Below are 12,633 nucleotides of genomic sequence, written 5' to 3' on the forward strand. Positions count from 1 at the left end.
TTCAGACCCCTTGACTTTTTCAAAATTTTGTTACTTTACAGCCTTACTCTAAAATCGATAAAATAAAATAAATGTCCTCAGCAATCTACACACAATACCCCATAATGACAAAGTGAAAACAGGTTTTTAGAAATGTTTGCTAATTTATTAAAAATAAAAAACAGAAACCTTATTTACATAAGTATTCAGACACTTTACTATGAGATTCGAAATTGAGCTCTTCTAACGTACCATACGGTCAAGCTGCTCCCACAACAGCTCAATAGGGTTGAAATCCGGTGACTGTGCTGGCCACTCCATTATAGACAGAATACCAGCTGACTGCTTCTACCCTAAATAGTTCTTGCATAGTTTGGCGCTGTGCTTTGGGGCATTGTCCTGTTGTAGGAGGAAATTGGCTCCAATCAAGCGACGTCCACAGGGTATGGCATGGCGTTGCAAAATGGAGTGATGGCCTTCCTTCTTCAAGATCCCTTTTACCCTGTACAAATCTCCCACTTTACCACCACCAAAGCACCCCCAGACCATCACATTGCCTCCACCATGCTTGACAGATGGCATCAAGCACTCCTCCAGCATATTTTCATTTGGTCTCACAAATGTTCTTCTTTGTGATCCGAACACCTCAAACTTCGATTCGTCTGTCCATAACTTTTTTCCAATCTTCCTCTGTCCAGTGTCTGTGTTCTTTTGCCCATCTTAATATTTTATTTTTCTTGGCCAGTCTGAGATATGGCCTTTTCTTTGCAACTCTGCCTAGAAGGTCAGCATCCCAGAGTCGCCTCTTCACTGTTGACTTTGAGACTGGTGTTTTGCGGGTACTATTGAATGAAGCTGCCAGTTGAGGACCTGTGAGACGTCTGTTTCTCAAACTAGACACTAATGTATTTGTCCTCTTGCTCAGTTGTGCACCGGGGCCTCCCACTCCTCCTTCTATTCTGGTTAGAGCCAGTTTGCGCTGTTCTGTGAAGGGAGTAGTACACAGCGTTGTACGAGATCTTCAGTTTCTTGGCAATTTCTCGCATGGAATAGCCTTCATTTCTCAGAACATGAATAGACTAACGCGTTTCAGAAGAAAGTTAGATGTTTCTGGCCATTTTGAGCCTGTAATCGAACCCACAATTGCGGATGCTCCAGATACTCAACTAGTCTCAAGAAGGCCAGTTTTATTGCTTCTTTAATCAGCACAACAGTTTTCAGCTGTGCTAACATAATTGCAGAAGGGTTTTCTAATGATCAATTAGCCTTTTAAAATGCTAAACTTGGCTTAGCAAACACAACGTGCCATTGGAACACAGGACTGATGGTTGCTGATAATGGGCCTCTGTACGCCTATGTAGATATTCCATAAAAAATCAGCCGTTTCCAGTTACAATAGCCATTTACAACATTAACAATGTCTGCACTGTATTTCTGATCAATTTGATGTTATTTTAATGGAGAAAACAAGGACATTTCTAAGTGACCCCAAACTTTTGAACAGTTGTGTATATACAGTTGAAGTCGGAAGTTTACATACACCTTAGCCAAATACATTTAAACTCAGTTTTTCACAATTCCTGACATTTTAATCCTAGTAAAAATTCCCTGTCTTAGGTCAGTTAGGATAACCACTTTATTTTAAGAATGTGAAATGTCAGAATGATAGTAGAGAGAATGATTTATTTCAGCTTTTATTTCTTCCTTCACATTCCCAGTGGGACAGAAGTTTACATACACTCAATTAGTGTCCCCATGTGTAGTTGCAGAACGTAGTCTGGCGGTTTTGGAGCAGTGGCTTCTTCCTTGCTGAGCGGCCTTTCAGGTTATGTCGATATAGGACTCGTTTTACTGTGGATATAGATACTTTTGTACCGGTTTCCTCCAGCATCTTCACAAGGTCCTTTGCTGTTGTTCTGGGATTGATTTGCACTTTTCGCACCAAAGTACGTTCATCTCTAGCAGACAGAATGTGTCTCCTTCCTGAGCGGTATGATGGCTGCGTGGTCCCATTGTGTTAATACTTGCGTACTATTGTTTGTACAGATGAGCATGGCACCTTCAGGCGTTTGGAAATTGCTCCCAAGGATGAACCAGACTTGGGGAGGTCTACCATTTATTTTCTGAGGTCTTGGCTGATTTATTTTGATTTTCCCATGATGTCAAGCAAAGAGGCACTGAGTTTGAAGGTAGGCCTTGAAATGCATCCACAGGTACACCTCCAATTGACTCATGATGTCAATTAGCCTATCAGAAGCTTCTAAACCCATGACATCATTTTCTATATATATGTCACGGATGCCGCCGAGGCTGCTCCTCCTCCTTGCTCGGGCAGGCTTCGGCGTTCGTCGTCCCCGGAGTACTAGCTACTACCGTTTGATGTTTTCGATGTTTGTTTTGTCATGTCTAGTTAGTGCACCTGTTTCGTATTCTGTATTGATTATGTCACCTATAAGTTCCCCTATGTTATGTTTGTATTTTGTGTGTTATTGTCCGCCTGTCATGTATGTATAGGTTCGGTACCTTGGCATTTCGTGTGATTTTACGCACTCGCGTATTTGTTTCGAGGTCGTTTATTTGTGTGTACCTATAGAGGTGATTAGTAAAGTCGTCTTGACTTATTCCTCTGTGTCCTGCGCTTGACTTCACCACCGCATCCACATCAGCACCTTGACACATACAGTGGGGAGAACAATTATTTGATACACTGCCAATTTTGCAGGTTTTCCTACTTACAAAGCATGTAGAGGTCTGTAATTTTTATCATAGGTACACGTCAACTGTGAGAGACGGAATCTAAAACAAAAATCCAGAAAAACACATTGTATGATTTTTAAGTAATTAATTTGCATTTTATTGCATGACATAAGTATTTGATCACCTACCAACCAGTAAGAATTCCGTCTCTCACCGACCTGTTAGTTTTTCTTTAAGAAGCCCTCCTGTTCTCCACTCATTACCTGTATTAACTGCACCTGTTTGAACTCATTACCTGTATAAAAGACACCTGTCCACACACTCAATCAAACAGACTCCAACCTCTCCACAATGGCCAAGACCAGAGAGCTGTGTAAGGACATCAGGGATAAAATTGTAGACCTGCACAAGGCTGGGATGGGCTACAGGACAATAGGCAAGCAGCTTGGTGAGAAGGCAACAACTGTTGGCGCAATTATTAGAAAATTGAAGAAGTTCAAGATGACGGTCAATCACCCTCGGTCTGGGGCTCTATGCAAGATCTCACCTCGTGGGGCATCAATGATCATGAGGAAGGTGAGGGATCAGCCCAGAATTACACGGCAGGACCTGGTCAATGACCTGAAGAGAGCTGGGACCACAGTCTCAAAGAAAACCATTAGTATCACACTACGCCGTCATGGATTAAAATCCTGCTGCGTACGCAAGGTCCCCCTGCTCAAGCCAGCGCATGTCCAGGCCCGTCTGAAGTTTGCCAATGACCATCTGGATGATCCAGAGGAGGAATGGGAGAAGGTCATGTGGTCTGATGAGACAAAAATAGAGCTTTTTGGTCTAAACTCCACTCGCCGTGTTTGGAGGAAGAAGAAGGATGAGTACAACCCCAAGAACACCATCCCAACCGTGAAGCATGGAGGTGGAAACATCATTCTTTGGGGATGCTTTTCTGCAAAGGGGACAGGACGACTGCACCGTATTGAGGGTAGGATGGATGGGGCCATGTATCGCGAGATCTTGGTAAGAGCATTGAAGATGGGTCGTGGCTGGGTCTTCCAGCATGACAACGACCCGAAACACACAGCCAGGGCAACTAAGGAGTGGCTCCGTAAGAAGCATCTCAAGGTCCTGGAGTGGCCTAGCCAGTCTCCAGACCTGAACCCAATAGAAAATCTTTGTAGGGAGCTGAAAGTCCGTATTGCCCAGCGACAGCCCCGAAACCTGAAGGATCTGGAGAAGGTCTGTATGGAGGAGTGGGCCAAAATCCCTGCTGCAGTGTGTGCAAACCTGGTCAAGACCTACAGGAAACGTATGATCTCTGTAATTGCAAACAAAGGTTTCTGTACCAAATATTAAGTTCTGCTTTTCTGATGTATCAAATACTTATGTCATGCAATAAAATGCAAATTAATTACTTAAAAATCATACAATGGATTTTTGTTTTAGATTCCGTCTCTCACAGTTGAAGTGTACCTATGATAAAAATGACAGACCTCTACATGCTTTGTAAGTAGGAAAACCTGCAAAATCGGCAGTGTATCAAATACTTGTTCTCCCCACTGTATATATATATATATATATATATATACACCTCATCAAAAAAATAAACGTCCCTTTTTCAGGACCCTGTCTTTCAAAGATAATTCGTAAAAATCCAAATTACTTCAAAGATCTTCCTTGTAAAGGGTTTAAACACTGTTTCCCATGCTTGTTCAATGAACCATAAACAATTAATTAACATGCACCTGTGGAACGGTCATTAAGACACTAACAGCTTACAGATGGTAGGCAATTAAGGTCACAGTTATGAAAACTTAGGATACTAAAGAGGCCTTTCCACTCTGGAAAAACACCAAAAGAAAGATGCCCAGGGTCCCTGCTCATCTGCGTGAACGTGCCGTAGGCATGCTGCAAGGAGGCATGAGGACAGCAGATGTGGCCAGGGCAATAAATTGCAATGTCCGTACTGTGAGACGCCTAAGACAGAGCTACAGGTAGACCGGACGGACAGCTGATCGTCCTCGCAGTGGCAGACCACGTGTAACCACCTACACAGGATTGGTACATCCGAACATCACACCTGCGAGACCGGTACAGGATGGCAACAACAACTGCCCGAGTTACACCAGGAACGCACAATCCCTCCATCAGTGCTCAGACTGTCCGCAATAGGCTGAGAGAGGCTGGACTGAGGGCTTGTAGGCCTGTTGTAAGGCAGGTCCTCACCAGACATCACCGGCAACAATGTCGACTATGGTTACAAACCCACTGTCGCTGGACCAGACAGGACTGGCAAAAAGTGCTCTTCACTGACGAGTCGCGATTTTGTCTCACCAGGGGTGATGGTCGGATTCGCGTTTATCGTCGAATGAATGAGCGTTACACCGAGGCCTGTACTCTGGAGCGGGATCGATTTGGAAGTGGAGGGTCCGTCATGGTCTGGGGCGGTGTGTAACAGCATCATCGGACTGAGCTTGTCATTATTGCATGCAATCTCAACACTGTGCGTTACAGGGAAGACATCCTCCTCCCTCATGTGGTACCCTTCTTGCAGGCTCATCCTGACATGACCCTCCAGCATGACAATGCCACCAGCCATACTGCTTGTTCTGTGCATGATTTCCTGCAAGACCGGAATGTCAGTGTTCTGCCATGGCCAGCGACGAGGCCGGATCTCAATCCCATTGAGCACGTCTGGGACCTGTTGGATCGAAGGGTGAGGGTTAGGGCCATTCCCCCCAGAAATGTATGGGAACTTGCAGGTGACTTGGTGGAAGAGTGGGGTAACATCTCACAGCAAGAACTGGCAAATCTGGTGCAGTCCATTAGGAGGAGATGCACTGCAGTACTTAATGCAGTTGGTGGCCACACCAGATACTGACTATTACTTTTGATTTTGACCCCCCCCCCCCCCGATTGTTCAGGGACACATTATTCCATTTATATTAGTCACATGTCTGTGTTGAATCTTACTTTGATACAAATATTTACAAAAAAATGCAGTTGACCGTGAGAGGACGTTTCTTTTTTGCTGCCTATATATATATATATATATATATTTATATGTACGTACACTACATGACCAAATAGTATGTGGACACCTGCTCGTCAAACATCTCATTCCAAAATCATGGGCATTAATATAGAGTTGGTCCCCCCTTTGCTGGTATAACAGCCTCCACTCTTCTGGGAATGCTTTCCACTCGATGTTGGAATATTGCTGCGGGGACTTGCTTCCATTCAGCTACAAGAGCATTAGTGAGGTCGGGCACTGATGTGTGGGCGATTAGGCCTGGCTTGCTGTCGGCGTTCCAATTAATCCCAAAGGTGTTTGATGGGGTTGAGGTTAGGGCTCTGTGCAGGCCAGTCAAGTTCTTCCAGACCGATCTCATCAAACCATTTCTGTATGGACCTTGCTTTGTGCACGGGGGCATTGTCATGCTGAAACAGGAAAGGGCCTTCCCTAAACTGTTGCCACAAAGTTGGAAGCACAGAATCATCTAGAATGTCATTGTATGCTGTAGCGTTAACATTTCCCTTCACTGGAACTAAGGGACCTAGCCCAAAGCATGAAAAACAGCCCCAGACCATTATTCCTCCTCCACCAAACTTTACAGTTGGCACTATGTATTGGGGCAGGTAGCGTTCTTCTGGCATCTGCCAAACCCAGATGGGTCCGGCGTACTGCCAGATGGTGAAGCGTGATTCATCACTCCAGAGAACGCATATCCACATCACCAGAGTCCAATGGCGATGAACTTTACACCACTCAAGCCGACGCTTGGCATTGTGTATGGTGATCTTAGGCTTGTGTGCGGCTGCTCGGCCATGGAAACCCATTTCATGAAGCTCCCAATGAACAGTTCTTGTGCTGATATTGCATCCAGAGGCAGTTTGGAACTCGGTAGTGAGTGTTGGAACTGAGGACAGACGGTTTTTACACGCTACGCGCTTCAGCACTCGGCGAGCACTTACAGTTGACCGGGGCAGCTCTAGCAGGTGGTATCCTATGACAGTGCCACTTTGAAAGTTACTGAGTTCTTCAGTAAGGCCATTCTACTGGCAATGTTTGTCTATGGAGATTGCATGGTGGTCTGCTTGATTTTTATACACCTGTCAGCAACAGGTGTGGCTGAAATAGCCGAATCCACTAATTTGAAGGGGTGTCCACATACTTTTGTGTGTGTATATATAGTGTGTATACCTTTTATTTATATATATTAATACCAGTCAAAAGTTTGGACACACCTACTCATTCCAGGGTTTCTCTTTATTTTTACAATTTTCTACATTGTAGAATAATAGTGAAGACATCAAAAATAAAAATGAAATAACACATATGGAATCATGTAGTAACCAAAAAAGTGTTAAACAAATCAAAATATATTTTCTGTTTGAGATTCTTCAAATAGCCACCCTTTGCCGCCAGTTGCCCATCCCTGTATTAGTTAACGCTGCATTGTAGTTCACATCATGTCAGAGGCTGGGCTCTCACTTTACCGGTCAGACTCCCAGGAGAGTCATTAAATGGAGTGATTTTCTGCCAAAAATAACCAAAGGTTTCTTTCACCGTCTTCGCTCTTTCCAACAAATTCCTCCATTGACAATGAGGGCTAAACTTAGTGCATGTGATGTCTCTTTAGGAGGGTGTCAACCAAATTAGGCTGGGTCTCGGAGCAGGGAGCGGGCCCTTAATAATTATCTCTTGTCCTGTGTTGTGTCACTACTCAGCCCTTGTGACACACTACACTGCCTGCCTGCCTGACTGTATCAGAACACTGGTCTTATCGTGCCAGGGTAAGGCCGTATGATCTGGCCTGTTCTTTTCTCAGAACTACACTACCTAGATCTCCTTTGGGTTCTGAATATATGGCGTAATAATTCCAAATTGAATGGACTCTGGTGGTGGTCTTTTTTTTTTTTTTTACCTGTTGCCCAACTGTTGAGAATCCATACTGGGGTAGATTTTGTGAAAGTGGAACACATGGAGAAATCAAAGAGGATCACACCTTAGCCTCGACTTAACAACCAGGACTACCTCTTTCACAATCTGTGTACTGCTACTGTAATGTTAATGAGATGTTTCCTCAAGCCACCCCCAGTGTGAGGTGTGAGGAGACACAGTTTTGGGAAGACCCTAGTCTGGAGTTAGGGGGGTCTAGAAAAATCTGTTGGCCTAGGAAGAGGCTATATTAGCCCTGTGAATCATGGCAGGCCTGGCATACTGGGTGTTCCCTTACATGCCATATAAGGGACCCCCCCCCCCCCCCCCCCCCCCTGCCACTGTGCTATTGCTTTCTGCAGAGGGGTGACTATTCTTAGGCTGTCACTTCAGCTCATCTAAGCAGGCAAGACCTCTCTTCCTCTGGCTCTCTACTCTCTTCTGTCCATCTTTCTCTTATTATTTAAAAAGGGGTGGGCTTGAATTACGTATTTGTCTGTGGCTGTACTGGGTTGGTTTTTCATTTGCTGTACTCCCAGTCTCACTTGACATTTCAGGGAGATATTGTATCTTTTTTTTGTCCTCCACTTTAATTTTTTTACACCTTTTTTCTGCTTTCAGAGGCTACTTGGCTCCTGCCCCACCACCTCTACCTCAATTTTTGGACACCACTTTGGAGGAAGATTAAACCATCCAAGCAATCAAAGCCTTTGGAAGAATGAGTACCTACAACATTTCTCTGAGTGGGCCGGCCCCATGGGGCTTCCGATTGCAGGGAGGCAAGGACTTCAACATGCCCCTGACCATCTCCAGGGTAAGAGCTTGATACATCCAATTCAGAGTACAATGATCCATACTTTGTACACACATGAAGATATTTATACATCCCATATCCCATTTGTCTTTTGACCAATGAGATTATCCTTTTGTCTTGCATTAAGCTTGAATCTCATTGTTGTGGTTTATTTAATGGTCAGTGCTTGAAGCAGTCACCCAACCCTTGTATGACATCAAATATTGAATTACTGCTACAGTACTAGTACAGTACTTGTAGGTGTGTTGTTGTTAAACATGGTGGGCCTTTTTGGGAAGTTTGGTTGATTGATAGATTGTTTGGGATGCAGTGTTATTACAGTAGTTTCAATACGTTGTGTCATTGGTTGGTATCATTGTGTGGTATTTGAAAATCCAGTGCGAAAGCTTGGCCATTGCTAAAGTCTGAGAATATGCTTTGTTGTGTTCACCTTTTACTGTAGTAGTGTGTTCACCTTACACATTGTAAAGCCCTAAAGGCCCTGCATAAAATGATGGTAAAACTCTGCCATGTAAACATAAAAGACGAAATAGGTGGATGGTGAGAATGTAGACTTGTGTATTTTCAGACTGGAATCATGGCATGGCATATATAGTTACTTCAGTTGTTACTCCAGGTGTGGTTATGCTTTTTGTATGTTGCGTTTGTGCTGTCGTGACCCAATATGTGAGTTCATTGCCCTTTCCTCTCCAAAACTGAAAATAGATATTTGGATTTGTCACCCTGTAACTTTGAGGTGTCAAGGTGGAATTCCCCACTTTATTTTAGTACTGCAAGTAAAATAGGTGTTTTGGCCTGAATATCACAAGTTCTTTTCTGGGAAGGAGAAATATATTTTCTATGAACATCTCTTCTAAGAACATAAATCTATCAATGCTCTTAGAAGAGATATTTGTAGAAGATATATTTCTTAGAAGAAAAGAGAGGAAACGCTGGAATAATAGGATGAGTCTGGTATGTGTTTCCTGAAGCATGTGTGTTCATAACGGGTGCATTTTTTGGATATATGGTCCTCTGTAGCTCAATTGGTAGAGCATGGCGCTTGTAACGCCAGGGTAGTGGGTTCGATCCCCGGGACCACCCATACGTAAAAATTTATGCACACATGACTGTAAGTCACTTTGGATAAATGCGTCTGCTAAATCGCAAATTATATTATATTATATATGTGCATAACTCACTTGTAGATTACCTTTACAGTATGTTAGGACTGGTGCCTGTAAATGTTAGTGTATGTGTGTGTGGATGGGTCCTTTGCTATTCCTAGGCCCCAGGTGAGGAAAGTCTCTCCACTCAGTTGTGTGACTGGCTGGCATTAGAGGAACCTGAGGGTGGAGAGACTAGAGGCATGTAAAAAGACCCAGGGCTGTCAGACAGTGGCAGTTGGACGTGCTCCACACTGAAAGGATTCAATGGCATTCCATCGCCCATCCACACATACATTGTGGCCACAGAACAATGTTCACTGGATAGGCTCTCCCTTTATCCTTCTACGGTGACGAGCACTCCCTGTCATGGACTGGTTTTCAGCACCCACACCACAGAATAGAAAGATGCACAGCCAGATACCGTGCCTGTCAAAGTAATATGTCTCTGTCTTGTTAATGAGGTTTATTGTACACATCAGAGAGGCAGAAGTTGGCAAGGAGAATGCAGTTATTTCCAAATCAACCTATAGCCCCTTCTCCTTACTTGCTCTGAAAGGATTGGAGAAGTGTAATCCACACAGTAAAAAGTCTACCTACTGTAGCATTTCAAAGGGCAAAGTAGTATAGCTATCACTATTGTTAATACAGTCCTTTCAGATCTACAGGAAGTGCATGGAGATAGGAGCAAGTGGTCCATTTGGAATTAGGGCGTAAGTGTAGCCTCAGCACGCAATAACATTTATTTCAATAAGCCTTTAGAACTGGTTGTTGAATACCTTACTGTACAGTCTTGTATAGAGGAGGCCTGCAAGCTGGACTCTCCAGTCTGCAGCCCAGGAGCACCAGGCCCAGTCACTCAGCACTCTGACAGGTGGAGAGAAACTTCCGCCTGCCTAGAGCTGCTGCTCCCTCCTATAAATAGTTTCTGTCCCACCGGTGGACAATGCTGTTTGTTTGGGCGGTCCATGACTGCTGTCTTTTTTTTCTTCCAGAGCCAGGTGTGACAGAGAGAGAGAATGTGTGTAGTGTTGTAGCCTACATACTGTGTGTGCACTGTATGATAGAGGAGAGGGAAGTTAGAGGGGTGGGGGATTGGGTTGGGTTGTTAAATTGCTGATGACCAAGCTGCTGCTTGTGTCACTCACATGTGACGGCCTGGACTGCACAACCTCAGCCCTGTACACACATACTGCACGGCTACTGTGGTGGTTCCAATTACCCATGTCATGTTACAGTATATCTGTGATATAGCTAGCTACATAAGATCTAGCACTGTGAGACAGATCCCCAGGGACAAGGCTGGATTATGGCTGTAAAAAGAAGTGTTGTAAGGTGCTCTGTGTACAGTACATCTCAAGTGACTGAGATTTAAAAAATCTGCTGCTAAATCTGAAACATTATGATAGTTAAAGGGATTCTCCTGTACTTTTGTATACTTTTTAGCCAGTAGTTCTGAAAGTAGCGCTCACGAGCCAAAAGTGGTCCCCGAAAATTGCGTACTATGTCGCATATGTGCAGATATGTGCACCACGTCATTGCTCTCTTTCGCTCTGCTATGGATGAATCATGTGCATCTTGCTAGCTGTCACTTACAGTGGGGAGAACAAGTATTTGATACACTGCCGATTTTGCAGGTTTTCCTACTTACAAAGCATGTAGAGGTCTGCAATTTTTATCATAGGTACACTTCAACTGTGAGAGACGTAATCTAAAACAAAAATCCTGAAAAACACATTGTATGATTTTTAAGTAATTAATTTGCATTTTATTGCATGACATAAGTATTTGATCACCTACCAACCAGTAAGAATTCCGGCTCTCACAGACCTGTTAGTTTTTCTTTAAGAAGCCCTCCTGTTCTCCACTCATTACCTGTATTAACTGCACCTGTTTGAACTCGTTACCTGTATAAAAGAAACCTGTCCACACACTCAATGAAACAAACTCCAACCTCTCCACAATGGCCAAGACCAGAGAGCTGTGTAAGGACATCAGGGATAAAATTGTAGACCTGCACAAGGCTGGGATGGGCTACAGGACAATAGGTAAGCAGCTTGGTGAGAAGGCTACAACTGTTGGCGCAATTATTAGAAAATGGAAGAAGTTCAAGATGACGGTCAATCACCCTCGGTCTGGGGCTCCATGCAAGATCTCACCTCGTGGGGCATCAATGATCATGAGGAAGGTGAGGGATCAGCCCAGAACTACACGGCAGGACCTGGTCAATGACCTGAAGAGAGCTGGGACCACAGTCTCAAAGAAAACCATTAATAACACACTACGCCGTCATGGATTAAAATCCTGCAGCGCACGCAAGGTCCCCCTGCTCAAGCCAGCGCATGTCCAGGCCCGTCTGAAGTTTGCCAATGACCATCTGGATGATCCAGAGGAGGAATAGGAGAAGGTCATTTGGTCTGATGAGACAAAAATAGAGCTTTTTGGTCTAAACTCCACTCGCCGTGTTTGGAGGAAGAAGAAGGATGAGTACAACCCCAAGAACACCATCCCAACCGTGAAGCATGGAGGTGGAAACATCATTCTTTGGGGATGCTTTTCTGCAAAGGGGACAGGACGACTGCACCGTATTGAGGGGAGGATGGATGGGGCCATGTATCGCGAGATCTTGGCCAACAACCCCCTTCCCTCAGTAAGAGCATTGAAGATGGGTCGTGGCTGGGTCTTCCAGCATGACAACGACCCGAAACGCACAGCCAGGGCAACTAAGGAGTGGCTCCGTAAGAAGCATCTCAAGGTCCTGGAGTGGCCTAGCCAGTCTCCAGACCTGAACCCAATAGAACATCTTTGTAGGGAGCTGAAAGTCCGTATTGCCCAGCGACAGCCCCGAAACCTGAAGGATCTGGAGAAGGTCTGTATGGAGGAGTGGGCCAAAATCCCTGCTGCAGTGTGTGCAAACCTGGTCAAGACCTACAGGAAACGTATGATCTCTGTAATTGCAAACAAAGGTTTCTGTACCAAATATTAAGTTCTGCTTTTCTGATGTATCAAATACTTATGTCATGCAATAAAATGCAAATGAATTACTTAAAAATCATACA

The 12,633-nt window shown here is 44.3% G+C and overlaps 1 protein-coding gene across 1 annotated transcript in view; it reads left to right on the top strand.

Annotated features, from left to right (window-relative positions):
- Positions 1-8,333: 8,333 nt before the first annotated feature.
- Positions 8,334-12,633, top strand: part of LOC311110547 (LIM domain-binding protein 3-like) — a gene marked incomplete at both ends in the record, with an annotated part of 66,221 nt that continues 61,921 nt past the window's right edge. Inside the window, one exon of the mRNA XM_084153055.1 lies at positions 8,334-8,429. Within this exon, the coding sequence (XP_084009181.1) occupies positions 8,334-8,429 (96 nt within the window). The remainder of the gene's footprint in view (positions 8,430-12,633) is intronic.

Source organism: Coregonus lavaretus, assembly GCF_964263955.1.
Source record: "Coregonus lavaretus genome assembly, chromosome: 36".
NCBI lineage: Eukaryota > Metazoa > Chordata > Actinopteri > Salmoniformes > Salmonidae > Coregonus > Coregonus lavaretus.